Here is a 23,051-nt window from a genome sequence, read left to right as displayed (position 1 = left end):
ATATCGCCAGTCGAGTTCAACGAATGGGCCAGTCCAATTGTTCCGGAATTGAAAAGTGATGGGACGGTCAGAATCTGCGGCGACTACAAGGTAACGATCAAACAAGTCTCGTTACAAGACCAGTACCCACTACCCAAAGCAGATGACCCGTTTGCAACGCGAGCAGAGGGGAAGTCATTCACCAAGCTGGATCTAACCTCTGCTTACATGACTTGGACCTATCATGTCACCTCTTTCCAAATGCGCAGCTATGACATCCTTAATAATTGATTCCATCATTTTACCCACTACTGAGGTCAGGCTGACCGGTCTATAATTCCCTGTTTTCTCTCTCCCTCCTTTTTTAAAAAGTGGGGTTACATTGGCTACCCTCCACTCGATAGGAACTGATCCAGAGTCAATGGAATGTTGGAAAATGACTGTCAATGCATCCGCTATTTCCAAGGCCACCTCCTTAAGTACTCTGGGATGCAGTCCATCAGGCCCTGGGGATTTATCGGCCTTCAATCCCATCAATTTCCCCAACACAATTTCCCGACTAATAAAGATTTCCCTCAGTTCCTCCTCCTTACTAGACCCTCTGACCCCTTTTATATCCGGAAGGTTGTTTGTGTCCTCCTTAGTGAATACCGAACCAAAGTACTTGTTCAATTGGTCTGCCATTTCTTTGTTCCCCGTTATGACTTCCCCTGATTCTGACTGCAGGGGACCTACATTTGTCTTTACTAACCTTTTTCTCTTTACATATCTATAGAAACTTTTGCAATCCACCTTAATGTTCCCTGCAAGCTTCTTCTCGTACTCCATTTTCCCTGCCCTAATCAAACCCTTTGTCCTCCTCTGCTGAGTTCTAAATTTCTCCCAGTCCCCGGGTTCGCTGCTATTTCTGGCCAATTTGTATGCCACTTCCTTGGCTTTAATACTATCCCTGATTTCCCAAGATAGCCACGGTTGAGCCACCTTCCCTTTTTTATTTTTACGCCAGACAGGAATATACAATTGTTGTAGTTCATCCATGCAGTCTCTAAATGTCTGCCATTGCCCATCCACAGTCAACCCCTTAAGTATCATTCGCCAATCTATCCTAGCCAATTCACGCCTCATACCTTTAAGTTCTGGACCATGATCTCTGAATTAACTGTTTCATTCTCCATCCGAATGCAGAATTCCACCATATTATGGTCACTCTTCCCCAAGGGGCCTCACACAATGAGATTGCTAATTAATCCTCTCTCATTACACAACACCCAGTCTAAGATGGCCTCCCCCCTAGTTGGTTCCTCGATATATTGGTCCAGAAAACCATCCCTTATGCACTCCAGGAAATCCTCCTCCACCGTATTGCTTCCAGTTTGGCTAGCCCAATCTATGTGCATATTAAAGTCACCCATTATAACTGCTGCACCTTTATTGCATGCACCCCTAATTTCCTGTTTGATGCCCTCCCCAACATTACTACAACTGTTTGGAGGTCTGTACACAACTCCCACTAACGTTTTTTGCCCTTTGGTGTTCTGCAGCTCTACCCACATAGATTCCACATCATCCAAGCTAATGTCTTTCCTAGTGATTGCATTAATCTCCTCTTTAACCAGCAATGCTACCCCACCTCCTTTTCCTTTTATTCTATCCTTCCTGAATGTTGAATACCCCTTGGATTGGGGGTAGTGTGCTGACGTGGATTGAGAACTGGTTGTCAGACAGGAAGCAAAGAGTAGGAGTAAATGGGTACTTTTCAGAATGGCAGGCAGTGACTAGTGGGGTACCGCAAGGTTCTGTGCTGGGGCCCCAGCTGTTTACATTGTACATTAATGATTTAGACGAAGGGATTAAATGTAGTATCTCCAAATTTGCGGATGACACTAAGTTGGGTGTCAGTGTGAGCTGCGAGGAGGATGCTATGAGGCTGCAGAGTGACTTGGATAGGTTAGGTGAGTGGGCAAATGCATGGCAGATGAAGTATAATGTGGATAAATGTGATGTTATCCACTTTGGTGGTAAAAACAGAGAGACAGGCTATTATCTGAATGGTGACAGATTAGGAAAAGGGGAGGTGCAACGAGACCTGGGTGTCATGGTACATCAGTCATTGAAGGTTGGCATGCAGGTACAGCAGGCGGTTAAGAAAGCAAATGGCATGTTGGCCTTCATAGCGAGGGGATTTGAGTACAGGGGCAGGGAGGTGTTGCTACAGTTGTACAGGGCCTTGGTGAGGCCACACCTGGAGTATTGTGTACAGTTTTGGTCTCCTAACTTGAGGAAGGACATTCTTGCTATTGAGGGAGTGCAGCGAAGATTCACCAGACTGATTCCCGGGATGGTGGGACTGACCTATCAAGAAAGACTGGATCAACTGGGCTTGTATTCACTGGAGTTCAGAAGAATGAGAGGGGACCTCATAGAAACGTTTAAAATTCTGACGGGTTTAGACAGGTTAGATGCAGGAAGAATGTTCCCAATGTTGGGGAAGTCCAGAACCAGGGGTCACAGTCTAAGGATAAGGGGTAAGCCATTTAGGACCGAGATGAGGAGAAACTTCACCCAGAGAGTGGTGAACCTGTGGAATTCTCTACCACAGAAAGTAGTTGAGACCAATTCACTAAATATATTCAAAAGGGAGTTAGATGAAGTCCTTACTACTCGGGGGATCAAGGTGTATGGCGAGAAAGCAGGAATGGGGTACTGAAGTTGCATGTTCAGCCATGAACTCATTGAATGGCGGTGCAGGCTAGAAGGGCTGAATGGCCTGCTCCTGCACCTATTTTCTATGTTTCTATGTTTCTATGTTTCTATGACACGGGAGCTGGCTGAACCTTCGAAAAAATTGACGCACTGTTCATATACCACAGATGTCCTTTTGGGATTCGCTCGGCTGCAGCCATTTTCCAGAGGAACATGGAGAGTCTGCTGAAATTGGTTCTGCACACCGTGGTGTTTCAAGACAACATCTTGATCACTGGTCGCAACACCACCGAACACTTGCACAACCTGGAAGAGGTTCTAAAGCGACTGGACAGAGTGGGACTCAGGCTGAAATGCTCCAAGTGTGTTTTCCTGGCACCAGAGGTCGAATTTCTGGGGAGAAAGATTGTGGCGGACGGCATCAGACCCACGGACTCCAAGATGGAGGCCGTCAAGAATTCACCCAGACCACAGATTGTGATGGAGTTGCGTTCATTCCTGGGACTCCTCAACTATTTTGGTAACTTTCTACCGGGGTTGAGCACTTTGCTGGAACCTTTGCATTTATTGCTACGCAAGGGTGATGACTGGGTTTTGGGTAAATCTCAAGAGACAGCATTTAATAAGGCCAGAAACTTGCTATGTTCCAACAAGTTACTTGTATTGTATGACCCGTGTAAACGTTTAGTACTAGCTTGTGATGCATTTTCGTTCTGGGTTGGTTGTGTGTTACAGGAAGCCAATGTGTCAGGCAAACTACAACCAGTTGCATATGCATCCAGAACTTTATCTAAGGCTGAATGAGCCTACAGTATGGTTGAGAAAGAAGCATTTGCATGCATATACGGGGTTAAGAAAATGCACCAATACCTATTTGGGCTCCGGTTCGAGCTCGAAATCGACCACAAACCGCTCATTTCGGTGTTCTCAGAAAGCAAAGGTATTAACACCAATGCTTCGTCCCACATCCAAAGATGGGCACTAACGTTATCTGCGTATGACTAGGTAATCCTCCGCAGACCAGGCACTGAGACCTGTGCTGATGCCCTCAGTCGGCTACCATTGCCCACCACCGGGGTGGAAATGGCGCAACCCGCAGACATGCTTTTTGTAATGGAAGCTTTTGAGAGTGAGTAGTCACCTGTCACGGCTCGCCAGATCAGGACCTGGACTAGCCAGGACCTTGTACTATCACTAGTAAAAAGTTGCGTACTTAATGGGAGCTGGTCGGCGGTTCCCGGGGAAATGCAAGACGAAATTAAGCCTTTTTACTGACGCAAGGATGAAATGTCCATCAATTCGGATTGCCTCCTATGGGGGAATCGCGTAGTTTTGCCAAAAAAAGGGAAACTGTTATATATGTGGACTTGTATTTACTCAGTAGAGCCACCAAAAGGCTCAACACCTGGAGTCCCAAGGGATCCCATAATCCCTTGGTAGCACAGGTATTTAAGGAGGCTTCACAGGTTGGAGAGGCACTCTGGAGACCTGCAATAAAAGACTAAGGTCACACTTTACTTTGAGCTTGCAGTGTTCAGTCCGACTCTTTCTCCATACACAACAACTGGCGATGAGATACAGATAGCGAACCCAAAGATGCAGAGAACAGTGGGCATCCTGGAGAAATTTTCGAAGGGAGATGATTGGGAAACTTTTGTGGAGCGACGCGACCAATAGTCCGTGGCCAACGAGCTGGATGGGGAAGAGAGCGCTGCCAAACGAAGGGCGATCCTCCTCACTGTCTGTGGGACACCAACGTATGGCCTCATGAAGAATCTGCTCACTCCAGCGAAACCCACAGAGAAATCATATGACGATTTGTGCACACTGGTCCGAGAGCATTTGAACCCAAAGGAAAGCGTTCTGATGGCGAGGTACCAGTTCTACACCTACAAAAGGTCTGAAGGCCAGGAAGTGGCGTGTTATGTTGCCGAGCTAAGACGCCTTGCAGGACATTGCGAATTTGAAGGACATTTGGAGCACATGCTCAGAGACTTTTCGTACTTGGTATTGGCCACGAAACCATACTTCGCAAACTTTTGACTGTAGAGATCCCAACCTTGAGTAAGGCCATAGCGATAGCCCAGGCATTCATTGCCACCAGTGACAATACGAAGCAAATCTCTCAGCACACAAGTGCTGCTACAAGTACTGTGAACAAAGTGATGTTGTTTTCAAATTGTAGCGTACAGGGCAGGTCACACATACCTGCAGCTGCACGTCCGCAGATGACAGAGTCCACCATCAAGGGTGATGAATGCAAGGCCTTGATGGTGCTGCGAGGGTGATCATCGTTTCCATTCATGCCGATTCAAAGTGTACGTTTGCAAGGGTTGTGGAACAATGGGACACCTCCAATGAGTGTGCAGGCGAGCTGCAAAGCCTGTTAAACCTGCAAACTACCATGTTGCAGAGGAGGACAGATCCACGGACGATAATGACGAACCAGAGCCTCGGATCGAGGAGGCAGAGGTACATGGGGTGCACACATTCACCACGAATTGTCCCCCGATAATGCTGAATGTTAAACTAAATGGACTCCCAGTGTCAATAGAGCTGGACACGGGCGCGAGGTAATCCATCATGGGCAAAAAGACTTTCGAAAGTTTGTGGTGCAACAAGGCCTCAAGGCCAATCTTAACTCCAGTTCACATGAAACTAAGAACTTACACAAAAGAACTGATTCCTGTAATCGGCAGTGCTACCGTAAAGGTCTCCTATGATGGAGTGGTGCACAAGCTACCACTCTGGGTGGTACCGGGCGATGGTCCCACGCTGCTTGGTAGGAGCTGGCTGGGAAAGATACGTTGGAACTGGGACGACGTCCGTGCGCTATCGCCCGCTGACGACACTTTGTGTGTCCAGGACTTAAACAAATTTCCTTCGCTGTTCGAACCAGACATCGGGAAGTTCCAAGGAGCAAAAGTGCAGATCCATTTGATTCCGGGGGCGTGACCCATCCATCACAAGGCAAGAGCAGTACTGTACATGATGAGAGAAAAGGTAGAGCTCGAGCTAGACCGGTTGCAAAGAGGGGGCATCATTTCACCGATCGAGTTCAGCGAGTGGGTCAGTCCTATTGTCCCAGTTCTCAAGGGAGATGGCACCATCAGAATCTGTGGCGATTGCAAAGTAGCTATCAATCATTTCTCCCTGCAGAACCAATGCCCACTACCAAAGGCCAACGCCCTCTTTGCAACGCTGACGGGAGAAAAGACGTTCACGAAGCTGGATCTGACTTTAGCCTACATGACGCAGGAACTGGAGGAACCATTGAAGGCCCTCACCTGCATCAACACGCTCAAAGGTCTTTTTGTTTATAACAGATGCCTGTTTGGAATCCGATCAGCGGCAGTGATATTCCAGGGAAACATGGAAAGGTTACTAGTTGGTCCCGCACGACATCTTGGTCACAGGTCGGAACACAGTCGAGCACCTGCAGAACCTGGAGGAGGTTTTTAGTCGACTCAACCGCGTGGGGCTCAGGTTAAAATGCTCAAAGTGCATTTTCCTGGCACCTGAAGTAGAGTTCTTGGGAAGGAGGATTGCGGCGGACGGCATCAGGCCCACCAACGCAAAGACGGAGGCAATCGAGAATGCACCGAGGCCACAGAACGTGACGGAGCTGCGGTCATTTCTGGGACTCTTGAACTACTTTGGTAACTTCTTACTGGGTCTCAGCACACTACCAGAACCACTACATGTCTTACTACGAAAAGGGGGCGAATAGGTTTGGGGCAAAAACCAAGAAAATGCCATTGTAAAAGCGAGAAAATTGTTATGCTCAAACAAATTGCTTGTGTTGTATGATCTATGTAAGCGTTTGCTACTAGCATGTGATGCATCGTCACATGGCGTCGGGTGTGTATTGCAACAAGCTAATGTTTCGGTTGCTTATGCATCCAGGAGTCTGTCAAAGGCTGAGAGAACCTACAGCATGATTGAAAAAGAAGCGTTAGCGTGTGTCATTGAAACATAGAAACATAGAAAATAGGTGCAGGAGTAGGCCATTCGGCCCTTCGAGCCTGCACTGCCATTCAATAAGATCATAGCTGATCACTCCTTCAGTACCCCTTTCCTGTTTTTTCTCCATACCCCTTGATCCCCTTCGCCGTAAGGGCCATATCTAACTCCCTCTTGAATATATTCAATGAACTGGCATCAACAACTCTCTGCGGCAGGGAATTCCACAGGTTAACAACTCTCTGAGTGAAGAAGTTTCTCCTTATCTCAGTCCTAAATGGCCTACCCCTTATCCTAAGAATATGTCCCCTTGTTCTGGACTTCCCCAACATCGGGAACATTCTTCCCGCATCTAACCTGTCAAGTCCCGTCAGAATCTTATACGTTTCTATGAGATCCCCTCTCATCCTTCTAAACTCTAGTGAATAAAGGCCCAGTTGATCCAATCTCTTCTCATGTGACAGTCCAGCCATCCCTGGATTCAGTCTGGTGAACCTTCGCTGCACTCCCTCAATAGCAAGAACATCCTTCCTCAGATTAGGAGACCAAAACTGAACACAATATTCCAGGTGAAGCCTCACCAAGGCTCTGTACAACTGCAGCAAGACCTCCCTGCTCCTATATTCAAATCTCCTAGCTATGAAGGCCAACATACCATTTGCCTTCTTCACCGCCTGCTGTACCTGCATGTCAACTTACAATGACTGATGAACCATGACACCCAGGTCTCGTTGCACCTCCCCTTTTCCTAATCTGCTGCCATTCAGATAATATTCTGCCTTCATGTTTTTGCCCCCAAAATGGATAACCTCACATTTATCCACATTATACTGCATCTGCCAAGCATTTGCCCACTCACCTAACCTGTCCAAGTCACCCTGCAGCCTCTTAGCGTCCTCCTCACAGCTCACACTGCCACCCAGTTTAGTGTCATCTGCAAACTTGCCTATGGGGTAAAGAAAATGCATCAATACCTGTTTGGGCTAAAATTTGAGTTGGAAACTGACCATAAACCACTTATATCCCTGTTTTCCGAGAGTAAAGGGATCAATACCAACGCATCGGCCCGCAGCCAGAGATGGGCGCTCACGTTGTCCGCATACAATTGCACCATCCGTCACAGGCCAGGCACAGTAAACTGCGCCAATGCTCTCAGTAGGCTGCCACGGGGGTGGAAAGGCGCATCCGCAGATCTAGCCATGGTTATGGAAGCATTTGAGAGTGAGCAATCAACCATCATTGCCCGGCAGATCAAAACCTGGAGAAGCCAGGACCCCTTATTATCTCTAGTCAAAAGCTGTGTGCTTCACAGGAGCTGGTCCAGTGTCCCAGTGGAAATGCAGGAAGAGATAAAGCTGTTCCAGAAGCGCAAAGATCAAAAGATACAGACAGACTGCCTTCTGTGGGGCAATCGAGTAGTGGTCCCCAAGAAGGGCAGAGACACCTTCATCAATGACCTCCACAGTACCCACCCAGGCATCGTAATGATAAAAGTGATAGCCACATCCCATGTGCGGTGGCCCAGTGTCGATGTGGACTTAGAGTCCTGCGTTCACAGATGTAATACATGCTCACAGTTGAGCAATGTACCCAGGGAGGCGCCGTTAAGTTTATGGTCTTGGCTCTCCAAACCGTGGTCTAGGGTACACGTCAACTATGCAGGCCCATTCTTGGGTAAAATGTTCCTTGTGGTTGTAGACGCGTACTCCAAGTGGATTGAATGTGAGATAATGTTGGCTAGCACGTCTGCTGCCACTACTGAAAGCCTGCGGGCCATGTTTGCCACACACGGCCTACCAGATGTCCTGGTGAGCGACAACGGACCATGCTTTACCAGTGCTGAGTTCAAAGAATTCATGACCCGTAACAGGATCAAACATGTCACATCTGCCCCATTTAAACCAGCGTCCAAAGGTCAGGCAGAGAGAACAGTGCAAACCATCAATCCCATAATCCCTTGGGAGCACAGATATTTAAGGAGGCTTCACAGGTTGGAGAGGCATTCTGGAGACCTGCAATAAAAGACTAAGGTCATACTTTACTTTGAGCTCACAGTGTTCAGTCTAACTCTTTCTCCATACACAAAAGAAACATTTATACATGACCTATACAGTACCCTACCCAGGCATAGTCATGATGTTGGGGTGGCCCAACATTGTCTCGGAATTGGAGTCATGCGTACACCAATGTAACACTTGCTCATAGTTGAGCAATGCACCAAAGGAGGCCCCACTGAGTCTGTGGTCATGGCCCTCCAAACCATAGATTTTGCTGGCCCCTTTCTAGGAAAGATGTTCCTAGTAGCAGTGGACGCTTACTCTAAATGGATTGAATGTAAAATAATGTCATCAAGTACGTCCACTGCCATCATTGAAAGCCTCAGGGTTATGTTCGCCACCCATGGTATGCCCGACGTCCTTGTTAGTGACAATGGACCATGTTTCACCAGCTCAGAATTCAACGAGTTTATGACCCGCAATGGCATCAAGCATGTCAGGTCTGCTCCGTTTAAACCCGCATCCAATGGTCAAGCGGAACGGGCAGTCCAAACTATCAAGCAGAGTTTGAAACGCGTGACAGACAGTTCCCTGCAGACCCAGTTATCTCGGATTCTGGTCAGCTACCAGACGCGACCCCACTCGCTTACTGGTGTTCCCCCTGCAGAATTGTTAATGAAGAAAGCACTCAAAACCAGGCTCTCCTTAGTCCACCCGGATCTCAATGATCATGTAGAAACCCGGCGTCATCGGCATAATGTGTACCACGATCGCATGGCTGTATCGCGTGACAGTGAGGTTAATTACCCTGTGTTTGTTCTTAATCACGGTCATGGTCCCAAATGGGTTGCTGGCACTCTTTTAGCCAAGGAGGGGAATAGAGTGTTTGTGGTCAAACTTTTGAATGGACAAACGTGCAGAAAGCATTTGGATCAGACCAAACTGCGGTTCACTGACAACCAAGAACAGTTTGAAGAGGACATTACCATCATTGATCCACCAACACACACCCAACCAGCAATCGACCTCGCGGTCAACCACGAGGATGAACCCACCATGCCCAACAGTCCGATCAGACCAGCTGCGTTGGAGTGCAGCAATGATCCAACCAACTTACCCATGCCAGGAGTTCAACTCAGGCGATCAACCCGGGAACGTAGAGCCCCGGATCGCCTCAACTTGTAAATAACTTGTATCTAAGACTTTGGCGGGGGAGGGCAGGGGGGGTGGGGTGGGGAGCGTTGTTTTTTAAGTAAACTTAACTAGTGTGTAAGACTTCCCACCAAGGGGCGCACCTGTGGGAGACCCAAGGGTCACCTGCACACCCCGGGCAAGTAGGTATAAAAGGCAGTCTACCATGCTGCTTCCTCACTCTGGAGTTACATTAAAGAGACCAAGGACACAACAGTTTGAGCTGCAGTCTTGTGGAATTATTCTGAATGTAACATCAACACCGGAACCACGATGGAACTTCAAAAAAGCAGACTGGCAAACCTTCCAAAGGTCAGTTAACACCAGCATCAGGTGGATTCTGTCAACCACCAATGCCTTCAACAGACTTATAAGAATTATTAAAGCTGCCACAAAACGCAGTATATCTTGGGGGTTTAGAAAGTCATATATCCCTCGAAAGAAAGTGAGGCTCTCTACCAGGAGTATTCGCTGAACATCCCTCCTATTTAGGAGTCGCGCTTGATCGCATCCTGTCATATAGACAACATCTCCAGAACCCTGGGAAGAAACGAAAGAGTAGAGTCAACTTGATCCAGAAACTCGCCGGATCCACATGGGGAGCAGACACTCAAACCCTCTGTATGGCAACACTCGCCCTGTGTACTCTACAAAGGAGTACTGCTCTCTGGCATGGCTATCAAGACCGCATGTCAAATCCGTTGATGTCCAGCTGAATTCTACTATGAGAATTATCACGGGAATGCTTTTATTGACACCAACATCTTGGCTCCCCGTGCTTGCAAACATCGCACTGTCATACCTACGCCACAAATATGCAGTCTCCGGAGAATACAATCAGTACACCAGCAAAGACATGCCGACTTGAATAACGTACCACCAACCCATCTCAAATCTAGAAGGTCATTCTGGACCGTCACCGAAGCCCTTCAACGATCTCCCCTCAGCCTTGATGACCAAAGGCGAAATGCTTGGAAGAACTGCGACACACGGAATGATTTCCTTATGATGGACCCAACAGTACAACCTGTAGGATCAAACCTTCCTCGCAAACAGTGGACACCCATCAACTGCCTCACAACTGCTCATGGTAGATGCTGCCACCTTCTCTATTGGCAACTGTGGAGCTCCTAATCTGACTCTGGAACACATCAATGAGCACTGGCCTCAGAGGAAATTTACAGGCAGCCTACAATATATTCAAGCTGTTACACGAGAAGCTTTGGCCTGGATTTCCAACTTGAACATTGACGTTTTATTTGCTTTGCTACGACCATATGAAAGAAGAAGTTGTTGATTTTTTGATGTAATACTGGTTGCATATATGGATGGTCAGATTGGAAAGTTTTCTTTGTGTTGGCTTTTATTTCAGCATCGTGGCCAAGAGGACGCTGTGATGGGCAGTAACAGAGGGAAGGTAAGATGTAGGACAAATGCTGAAAGGGGAATTGGGGTTGTGGTCACTGATACCACAGAAGGATGATTCGATCCAGGATATCTCAGCTAGAAAGGGGCTGTCTGGGTTGCATCCTTCCTTCCCCCTCCTCCTCTTCTGCTTCTTCCTTTTCTGTTTTTTCCTCCTCTCTCTGTAAGCAGCTTGTCTCCTTTGCTGCCTTTGCTTTATCTCCATGGGCCCCCCAGGACTGTGAGCAAGTGGTCTTCTCAGAGGCCTTCTTTTAACATCCAAAGTCTTGAAAGCTTTCAGCAGCACTTTATCAACTTTTTAAATATATTGCACCAAGCCATTACATCAATAAAATATTAAAAATAACACTCCAAAAGCTGAAATCGAAGCTTACCTGAAAGATGTGTGTATCCTTTTAAGAAGTGCTGACAGTGTCTCAGCAGTACTGCTGCACGCACGTTCTTACGTGCGTGTTAGTAGAAGGTATTATGACATGCGGTGGCCCCCAAAATCACAATCTGCACGTTTGCCCTCTCAAAAATGGCGACTGCCGTGTCCTGCACCGGAAGCGGGCAGAAGCAAGTCGGCCGCCATTTTTTTAAAACCCAGTGTTAACGATTACTGCTAAGGTTGGGAATTTTGAGGCCCATTTGGATGATACGAGCTCTGGCAACACCGTCTGCTGGGTACTCCAAGGGCGAGGGTTCCCCACAAGGTAAGTGAGGGAGTTGGCTGTAGCGCTAAGCACTACGCCAGTCATCTCACAGTTGTGCGACCAGTGCTGCAGAGGGAGAGGGAATGGTAGGTGTTTTCAAGATAAGATCTACTTGTTACCTCAAGGCAGAACCCAAAAAGCAGTAAGTCATAAAATTCTGTTGACGTGGGAGATGATCTTTTCAGGGTGGGCAGCTAATGTATTTGGCTGCTTCATCTCTCTGCTGAAGAAAGAAAACAAAATTTGCATCTATATAGCGGCTTTCATGACCTCAGGACGGCCCAAAGTGCTTTAAAGCCAATTAAATAGATTTGCAATGTAGTCACTGTTGAAAATATTGCAATGCCTTAAAAGTCCTCATGTCACCTCTCACACAGCAACTCACATAATATTTTCTCTGTTTTCTCCCCACACAGCATAACACATTGAAGCATGCTAGAGCTGGAGGCAAAACCCCTTATTTGAAAGACCTCACTCGGCATGAGGAGGTGCAGCGATACCATGGCAGTAGTCCTGTGTGCCAGACTGTGGTTGGTGGGGGAGATAAGTTTCAAAGCCTCTTGCTTTAAAATCATGCAGCTGTTCAATAGGCTGGATGTGAAGAAACTGGTTCCTGCATGGTGGGAAGAGAAAATTAGGGTGGGAACATGATCATACAATGTGTGAACACCGGCAGTTCCACACAAACCGGAGGACATGATGGCAGAGGGACTGAGGTAGAGAATGAGCAAGGGGAGGAGGAACGAGGGGACCAGGAGGATGATAAGGAGACTGAGTGCCATGGAGGGAAAGGCACGAGTAGTGGCGCGGAGGAGACACATGACCCTGACCACCCTCTTTACACCCCGAGAGTGCTTACTCTCAGCCCCTCCCAATCTGTACCAAAAGCAGCCACCTCCCTTCTCACAGGCAGTCACAATGATCCAACCAGCACCCGAGGCCTGTGTATCATTCACTCTTTGATACTCTTTTGGGGTGGGTAGTAGCAAGTTTAGTTTAGTCTTTGACCATGGTGCCTCAACCTCTTCGCTTTACTCCTCCTGCAGGTCGTCCAAGGTAATAAAGTACAGGGGAATGGCAGTGGATGGGTTATTGCAGTTTTGACTTCTTAATATAGATAGAGGTAGGGGTCTTAAAAGTAATTGCTTTTAGATGATTACACAACTCTGGATGCTAAAACTGAGAGAATTAATTAAAAATCTAACAATTTCCAGACTGCCAAGGTGAGGCTCCACAGTTTTAATTGTCCATTTTGTGATAATGCCTTCGGCTGCCTAGGCTCTTAGCTCTGGAATTCCCTCCTAAAACCTCTCCGCCTCTCTCTTCTCATTTAAGACACTCCTTAAAACCTATCGGGCTGGATTTTTGGCGACTTTGCGACCGGGTTTTCGCCGCGATTTGACCCTCCACGGCAAAAACCCGGTCGGCGGGATCTTCGGGCACCTTTTTGCGGCGGTGCTTCCATGTACCACTGTGGAGAGGTGCACCAACGTGAACCGACGTGCAACACTGCGAATTACGTTACTGTCGTACTTTCGGTACTCTCTGCCACACCCAGAATACCGACAGGGTCAAACCTGTCAGTGCAGCTCTGCCACCAGCGGTAAGTATGAAGACCTGCAAAAAAGCTAAGTTAAAGTTTTTATTTTTAAATTCTTTTTCAGTGATTTAGTAGGTAAGAGTTTTGTGAATGTTTTGTGAATGTTTTTTGAATGTTTTTTTGCAATTTTTTTTGTTTTCCCCCCCTCCCAAGTCCTCTCTCATAGCGCGACCGGCCCCAGACTAAAGTTGTCGAAACTTGCGGTTTGCGCCGTGAATCCTCATGCAGTGCCGACTTTACCGATGCGTATAGGCCGAAAGTTAGGCCTAAAAACAGTAGCGCAGCAAAAACGGTAATTTTGACGTAAAACTAGTGTTTTCGACGAAAACCGAAAATCCAGCCCAATCTTGACTAAGCTTTTGGTCATCCATCCTAATATCTCCTTATGTGGTTCGGTGTCAAGTTTTGTTTGATACTGCTACTGTGAAGTGCTTCGGGAACTTTTACTCTGTTAAAGGTGCTCTATAAATGATAATTGTTGTTGTTGGCCTCCCAGGTTAAGAATCATGTGAGAGCCATAAATCATGTTAATAACAGGTTACTTACACCATTATAGAAACATAGACATAGAAACATAGAAAATAGGTGCAGGAGCAGGCCATTCAGCCCTTCTAGCCTGCACCGCCATTCAATGAGTTCATGGCTGAACATGAAGCTTCAGTACTCCCGTCCTGCTTTCTCGCCATAACCCTTGATCCCCTGAGTAGTAAGGACTTCATCTAACTCCCTTTTGAATATATTTAGTGAATTGGCCTCAACTACTTTCTGTGGTAGAGAATTCCACAGGTTCACCACTCTCTGGGTGAAGAAGTTTCTCCTCATCTCGGTCCTAAATGGCTTACCCCTTATCCTCAGACTGTGACCCCTGGTTCTGGACTTCCCCAACATTGGGAACATTCTTCCTGCATCTAACCTGTCTAAACCCGTCAGAATTTTAAACGTTTCCATGAGGTCCCCTCTCATTCTTCTGAACTCCAGTGAATACAAGCCCAGTTGATCCAGTCTTTCTTGATAGGTCAGTCCCGCCATCCCGGGAATCAGTCTGGTGAATCTTCGCTGCACTCCCTCAATAGCAAGAATGTCCTTCCTCAAGTTAGGAGACCAAAACTGTACACAATACTCCAGGTGTGGCCTCACCAAGGCCCTGTACAACTGTAGCAACACCTCCCTGCCCCTGTATTCAAATCCCCTCACTATGAAGGCCAACATTCCATTTGCTTTCTTAACCGCCTGCTGTACCTGCATGCTAACCTTCAATGACTGATGTACCATGACACCCAGGTCTCGTTGCACCTTCCCTTTTCCTAATCTGTCACCATTCAGATAATAGTCTGTCTCTCTGTTTTTACCACCAAAGTGGATAACCTCACATTTATCCACATTATACTTCATCTGCCATGCATTTGCCCACTCACCTAACCTATCCAAGTCACTCTGCAGCCTAATAGCATCCTCCTCGCAGCTCACACTGCCACCCAACTTAGTGTCATCCGCAAATTTGGAGATACTGCATTTAATCCCCTCGTCTAAATCATTAATGTACAATGTAAACAGCTGGGGCCCCAGCACAGAACCCTGCGGCACCCCACTAGTCACTGCCTGCCATTCTGAAAAGTACCCGTTTACTCCTACTCTTTGCTTCCTGTCTGACAACCAGTTCTCAATCCACGTCAGCACACTACCCCCAATCCCATGTGCTTTAACTTTGCACATTAATCTCTTGTGTGGGACCTTGTCGAAAGCCTTCTGAAAGTCCAAATATACCACATCAACTGGTTCTCCTTTGTCCACTTTACTGGAAACATCCTCAAAAAATTCCAGAAGATTTGTCAAGCATGATTTCCCTTTCACAAATCCATGCTGACTTGGACCTATCATGTCACCATTTGCCAGATGCACTGCTATTACATCCTTAATAATTGATTCTATCATTTTACCCACTACTGAGGTCAGGCTGACCGGTCTATAATTCCCTGTTTTCTCTCTCCCTCCTTTTTTAAAAAGTGGGGTTACATTGGCTACCCTCCACTCCATAGGAACTGATCCAGAGTCAATGGAATGTTGGAAAATGACTGTCAATGCATCCGCTATTTCCAAGGCCACCTCCTTAAGTACTCTGGGATGCAGTCCATCAGGCCCTGGGGATTTATCGGCCTTCAATTCCATCAATTTCCCCAACACAATTTCCCGACTAATAAAGATATCTTTTAGTCTAAATGGCTGCAAAGTGAAAACAAGGATAATGCAGGAAATTCATGATTGCCATTCACTGCAATGGAGATGTGAATGACAAAACTACATTTTATTGGCATTGGTAAAGATATCGGCAAATGTCCCAGCAAATTATGTGCAATGCAACTAATGGCAAAACTCACATACTCCGTTATTTCCTGGAACTTTCCTGAAGATTTCGGACCAATATATGATTTACCATCCAGCAAGAGCATAAGAATGATATGTGTTGAGAAAATAATTAGAGAGCAACATATAAAATTCCCTTAAAATTGTTAAAGATGCAAAACTCATAAGAGAGGGAGGGATGAGATAGTTACAGTGGTCTGTGGAATAAGAATGACAGAAGTTCTCAAACTCACAAAATTGTGAGATATTTTATTTATTGTGTTGGCGTGCACTTCCTGAAATAATAAATAGATATATTTGAATCAATTCTAGAATTGATTCTACCATGCAAAAAAAATCAGTGTTATCAATAATCATAATTTTAATTGTTTCTTTTGGTGTGATAGTTGTTTATGACAGTAGTGAGATTTGAAAAATAGCAATGCTGTTAACGTGACAAAATAATTACCAGTAAAGTACGTGTTGACAGGCAGAGTTGAACTAGGAAATTTGAAGTAGCCATGACCAGGGAACCGTGTTCCTCTCTCAGCACGAACAAGGTGGCTAAATAAAGACGTATCTATCCTTTCCAGCTGGTACATTGGAGGGGGACCGTTCATATCCATAGGTGGTTGCCAGGATAGTTTCATCACTGTGCTGTTCACTCCTTCCACTCTCGGTGCACTTTGTCCTGCTGGAGCTGAAGATGAAAAGATTTTTTAATTAACCCTCTGAGCACTGATTAGCATTTGAAAAATAAAAGATGATAATATATATTTTTAAAACTTTCAATAGCATTTGTTAGTATCTATTTGTGTCAGTTTTATCGAATTTGTATTGAAAGCCAATTAAAAATATGAATTGAAAATATTGGTTTTTCATCCTGTCAGCAATGACTTTCAAATTTACAGAAGATTGCTATATATATATAGATATATATGCACTTAGACACATTTCTCTATGATTCTGATATTGAAGACTAAGGTAAATTTTTTTATTTGTTTTGATTAGCTTGAACAATGACATAGCAGCTGTGGTGCATGGTAGCTATCAGATAGATAGAGTTATTTTTGCAGCAGATATGATTAGGAACTCTAAAATATGTACCAATTAATAAAAGGGCTATATATTTCTAGTTCACACAAATGCAGTGAATACAATGTTTCTCTGGTATGTCTTGAATGCTGCCTTATAACCAACACTAATTACTTACAGAAATAAATATTTTGCAGTTGTTTAAAATAAAGTCATAATACAGACCCTGACTGTTTTAATCCGGCCCGCCCAGTGGAAACAGGGCGATGCCAGTCCTAAAATAGCTGTACTACCCTGTTCCCATTTGGATGTCGCTTGTTGCCATAGTTTTTGGTGCCTTCCCGCTGGATGGACCAGGTTCCCACCTGATTCAAGCATGATTAATACATGAGCCTAGATTGAATAAAAATGAACAAGTACGACTATCTTTCAATTTCCTTTTCAATGGAATAACATTGGTATGTTATGCTATGGGTCCGCACCCACTAGAAACTGGGCTTTGATTGCCCAGAACTCCTTTTATATTGCCAGCGGACAGTGGACACAGTTATCCCTTCACCATGGGCTGCACTTGAAGCCAAATCACACAGATAAGAAACAGCATACTAACCACTACTCCACTCAGTAGCTCTACGGAAATGTTACTGATAGTTATGTAGGTACATCAGCAATTTTCTTTATGCCATTGTTCTCAGTTTATTTAAAAACATGAGAAAGGCTTTCTTTAAATTTTGTTGAGAACTGGCAGAGACAACAGCTTTGTAATACCTCAGTTATTTTATGAGTTTTTATTGGTTGATATTGTATTCGTATTACTAAAACTATAGTAATGACTCTTGCAATCATGGTTGTGTATCTGCTGTACTTCCGAGGCAATTGCTAAATGTGATTGTTCTCACTAATGTTACAAAGCATAAGTCTTCTGAAGTATTCACTACAACTATTGAAAGCATTGTATGGGGGAGGAATTCAGGGCAAACGACGTCTCAGACAGGCGCGGTGCCACTAACGACTCCCGCGATATTCCGCGGGAGTTTAGCGGTGGCGGTAACCGGTAACACCCCGCTCTGCCAGCGATGACGACATCATTACTGTGCAGCGACCCATTTTCACCCCAGAGCAAAAATACAGTAGCGCCCTCTGAAGCTGCACTGGGCGATGCCAGTGACAGCTTCAGGGGGGGCTGTAGGCCGCTCACGGGCAAAATTTAAAGGGGAGATGGCAATTTTAAAAAAAATGGCTGACATTCTGAATGTTGGATCGCAGAGTCCATGCCATGATCTTCCAACCTGGCACACCGCTTGTGTGCCAGGCTGATACCACGGCATCCCGCTCCCTGGTGGTTCCCTGCAGAGTCGGCAGCTTGGCCCTCCACTTGAATGAAGGGGAGGACCTTGTCTACGTGGCAGTGCCACGCGTCCCACTGTATAGCTCTACGCCCCTCACTGAACCCTTCTGCCCTGCCCGTGCCCCACAGAGCAAACGGAGCGTGATACTTTATGCTCCGCTTGCTCTCGGGGGCGGTAACCCAAATTTAGGTCTCGGGGCGGGACTTCTGCGCCTGGCACAGGAAATCCTGCCTCGCGACTGTTACTGCCCCCAAACAGGGTGTTATGCAATTTCCCCCCCTATGTTCCCAGAATATCATGATTTTTGTTTGTGTGTGTGTCTGTGGGCATGGGGTTCGGGTGGTCCACAAGAATGAAAATCCATCAGGAAGCAATGAAATTGTCATATATAAACTATATAGGAAGTTGTATCCAATGTGCCAGAAAACTGTTTGCCTCTCATTGAAAGTTTCATGACTCTTTCTCAGAAAAACCCTACAAGACCAGGAGACATCATCCTCAAGAGATTGATGTTATTCATTCAACAGTTCCAACGCTATCTAAGAACTTGTTAAATGAAAGTATGTGACTTGCGCTTCAGATCACTGACAATGCCCATTCCAGACAACACCCAGGTGCACACTGCCATGGTGATATGATGTCATATGATGCAACTGAGCTCGATTCTCTAGTCAATCTGCTCACCGCACTGATGCAGGACCATGAGTCCTTGCACATTCTTGTCTAAACTTTTGCCAATCAGAGATATCTCAGGTATTCCTACTGACTTTATGCAGGGAAATACAGGGCTAGAAATTCGGTATCGCTCCGATTGGGGCGCTAACTGAGAAGTTTAGTGCCAGCCGCTAATTAATCTCGCCGCCCACTAAATTCAGTCTCAGCACTCAAAGAATGCAGGGGTCCTCTAAATCAGGTGCTAATGACGTAGGTGAGTGGCATTAGGCTCCAAGCGATAACGAATATGAGGTGTTGTGTAATTGGGAGTGAGCATTGGCGAAGGCACCTTCCAGCCATTAAAGGGGAGGGTCACTGGAGTCTGCACACCAGCCCCCAATGATTCGGGGAGTGCAGAACGGCGATACGCTGTGGGATGAAATGCAAAGTCCTTTGACGGCTTGCAACAATCCGGGGACTAAGCAGCCTTTATTTAACTGCAGATACTTCCTGCGCTCTCTGCCACTCATAACTGACCTTTGGAATGGAAGTTCCTTAACAGCTGGGATGCATCCCTATGAGTAATGCTTCACCAGCTACCAGCCAGATGGTTCATGCCTCCGTTCCCTGGCGCTGTTGGCGTGAGGTGGTAAGGCGGGAGGTGCTACTGAAGTTTTCAGATCTGGCGCCCAGCTTGCTGACGTCGTGATCTGCATGGCGAAAGCTGCTAAGACGCTAATTGTTATCGCCGGTGCTATGGGGCTGGCAAAATTGCCGTGAAGCGCTAACATGCCAAATTTTTTCCCGCATGGTGTCAACAAATAATTCTCCTGTGGATAAGGTGAGCCCATTATAGAGTACCACTCTCTGGAGACTCCTTTCACTGCAAGTCCTCCCAGAGCTCGATAATCAGTACAGGTAGCTGTAAATCAGTGAACAAAGCCAAGAAACATAATTTTAGTACACAAATCATGTTGAATATCTCAGGTACACTGAGATAATGATAATATTATTTCTATTTGTTTTAATGAGGTACACATTGTCGAATAATGGATAGAGTTGTGAGTTTATAGATATTTTACAAAAGTACTTGTAATTTTTTAAGATATTATTATCTATTCCTTTATATTTATTACTTCATGATATAGTGAAAATAACTATATTGGCATTTTAGGAAAGATTTCATTTACCTGTAATATTTTTCTAATTGTTAAAGTAAAAATAAGTAATTTTTCTCACTTAAGTCTTCAATGTCTTCTTCTCACATCTTTGAGGTTTTCTTCATTCCTACTTCTTACTGTGCTTGTCTACTCTCCCGAGTATAACCTTGTCTTCAATATTCAGTCTCATGGGGTGTTCTTTTATCTGATGGATTCTGTTATTTTAAAAGTGTATACGTGGGGGACATCTTGACTTGCACTAGTTGAAGCAGATTATTTCTTCCACGGCCATGTTGCACTTGCATCCATGTCTAATGTGTGCATTCAGAATAATGTGTTAACGTAATGTGGCAAGGAACGTTTGTTGTGTGTATTCAGTGTGCATCAATGTGAGTGCAACTCATCAGTATTATTCCATGAAGCCTCCATATAAATAACAACAATATGCAGAGAACTGACATGTTGTGAATTCTACTTCAATTGTATTAACTTTAGCCTTAATTTCACTTTCACTCTCAGTGTGACTTCTAACCCTAGTACTGTGCAGGACATAAATATTTGATATTTGCAACAATAATAAAGTTAACTGCATCCCAATAATTAACAACGTTGATTTCCTCTAATAAAATTATTTACTGTCTTTCAATTTAAAATATTTACCCATCAGGTTAAATGAATGTCAAAATTTGCAAAGCAGTATTAGCAATGCCCAAATGGAGCATAATACCTCTTGCTGATAAGTTGGAATTAAAATACTGACAGTTGAGTAATCAGTAGAACAACACTTACTCTTAGTAAACCTTTACGTGCCACTTTCACAATAGACCCTCTGCGCTGAACATTGCTGGTTTGGTGATGCCTGGTTATACACTTACTGAGAAAATACATATCCTGCCTATTCTGTTTTATGCACCCTGAAGCATCCCAATCTTACGATTACTGAAACCTCTTACACAATATATGAGCAGTCATCATCCTCTCTGTTTCACCTCTACATTTAAAAAAAATAAGCTTTCAGACATTAGTTTCTGGCCATTATTTAGGCACTGCTTTGTGTTACCTGTACCTTATTTGTATCCTTTGCCATTCTCACTTACTGGAACAGCTGGGTGATAGCTGTAAAATGCTTCCCTGGTTTTATGGTCTTAATCAAAATCATACAGTTCAAGAGGGTTTTTTTTTTAAACTCATTCTTTTGGGAATTAATGTTTGCAGGTGTGCAAAGGGGGCACACAGACAATTCCCAGCATGCTCATTATTCAAAGGTTTTCATACCTGATAAGACAGCTAGTTACTTTCGATTTGGAAGAAATATCTAACAGCATTTTCAACTTACTTTGAGAATAAGCTAGCATATATGGATGCACATGGGTATGCATCAAATCTGTCTATTTAAACTTTATTTCTATGTAATTCTTTATTTTAAAATACCCACTAATTTCTCCCCCAGGATTCACATTTCTGCTTCCAAGATGCATGATCTGCTCCAAGGCTACCTCCAATGTCCTCTGTGGCTAAACATCAGAAAGCATGCGATATTGCCATTCTAATTTTTATTGCCTCTTGTGGGAGACCGCGCAGTGCCATTCTGGTTAACGTAATTCTCATCGGCAACTGAGTAGGAGCTTAGATTAAATCTCCATTAGCCCCTCTCTATGTACTGCAAGTTGGTGCAACTTCATTAGCTCCCAACTCATTTTAAACAATCCAATAATCTAACAACAGAGGACCCTTACCAAGTTTTCTAAAGATCTTACTTGAAAGGTTTTAAGACATTGAGGTAGCAAATTAATGTTCAAGGACACAGTGTTTACAGACACACAGCTGAACACACCAATGAGTTTCAGCCCACCATTTCAGGAAAAAAAACTGAGGCAGATGAGAGGAAGTAATTTATCAAGTTTGTTGAAAATCCAATAAAGAGTTTTAAATCACTGAGGTTATATATCAGTATTTACAGATCCAGGAATAGGACACATAGACAGCTTTCTGGAAAGAACCTAGGGGACAAAATTGCCCTGTGCCCCGATTTTGGGGGGGGGGGTAGGGTAACCAGCTGGGCCTGGGATTTTCTGCGCCCGGCTCAGAGGTCCCGCCGCAATCACGCGTGCTCCGCTTCCTTTAGGGGCCGTTGCCAGGGCACTACTGAGGAGGTGAGTGAAGCGCTATGCTACTAGGCCTCCAGGGCAGCGAGGGACAGGCCCTTCAGCCAAAATGGAGTGCCGGGCTGCATGATGCTGGCCTGGAAAACGCTAGGATCGCCATCCAGGAGCCGACCCGAGAGTCAGCAATCCAGAAAAGATGGCGACGCGGGATGCTTGCACCCTCCACTTTAAGTAGCGCTGCAAGAGCGGATGTCAGCTAACTTCGTGACCCGCGAAGCTGCCGTTGACATCTACTCACGCCAGCCTCACGCCTGCGGGGGCAATTTCCCCCGCTGGTCGGTAAGGGGTTGGCGCAGGGCGGTGAGGGGTGGATGCACATGGCAGCGCCTCCACAAACTCCCTTGCATTTTCCCGGAAGCCAGTAGCACCCCAACGCCACGCCCCCCGTCCCGCCCGCCCCAGTCAAAAAGTCTCCTCCATCCTGTTAGTGCCCTCTGGAGGCGCGACCAGGCCTCTAAAAAGGGGGCAATTTTTCCTCCTTAGTATCTGCACGTAGGAGATTCACAGATCAAAATAGATATTTTGGTAGAGGATGCCATCGCTCGATATAATGTTAAGGAGTACTTTTGCATTCTTAAGTGTCTGTTACTGCATTAGCATGTTTGAAAGTTATTTGGTTAGAAAAATTAATTACTGTTACTTAGCTGATTTAGTGAACTTAAGCAATTATTAAAATATTTTCAGAGATACAGATACAGGTATATCAATGTTTTTAATGTTATTTCTGCACGTACTTTTTAAAATGCTGAATGCTCCAAATGCAAATTTCAAAGATTGCTTCAATAAAATGAAGAG

The 23,051-nt window shown here is 45.3% G+C and overlaps 1 protein-coding gene across 4 annotated transcripts in view; it reads right to left on the bottom strand.

The window, feature by feature from the left end:
- Nucleotides 1–23,051, bottom strand: part of ush2a (Usher syndrome 2A (autosomal recessive, mild)) — a 1,282,968-nt gene that overhangs the window by 779,096 nt on the left and 480,821 nt on the right. For all 4 annotated transcript variants that reach the window (XM_070889457.1, XM_070889458.1, XM_070889459.1 and 1 more), the window contains exon 21: nucleotides 16,363–16,593. In XM_070889457.1, the coding sequence (XP_070745558.1) occupies nucleotides 16,363–16,593 (231 nt within the window). The remainder of the gene's footprint in view (nucleotides 1–16,362; nucleotides 16,594–23,051) is intronic.

The sequence above is a fragment of the Pristiophorus japonicus genome, chromosome 9 (assembly GCF_044704955.1).
Source record: "Pristiophorus japonicus isolate sPriJap1 chromosome 9, sPriJap1.hap1, whole genome shotgun sequence".
In the NCBI taxonomy this organism is placed as follows: domain Eukaryota; kingdom Metazoa; phylum Chordata; class Chondrichthyes; family Pristiophoridae; genus Pristiophorus; species Pristiophorus japonicus.
Note: the sequence above shows the minus strand (reverse complement) of the source record. Positions and strands in the feature narration are given on the sequence as shown.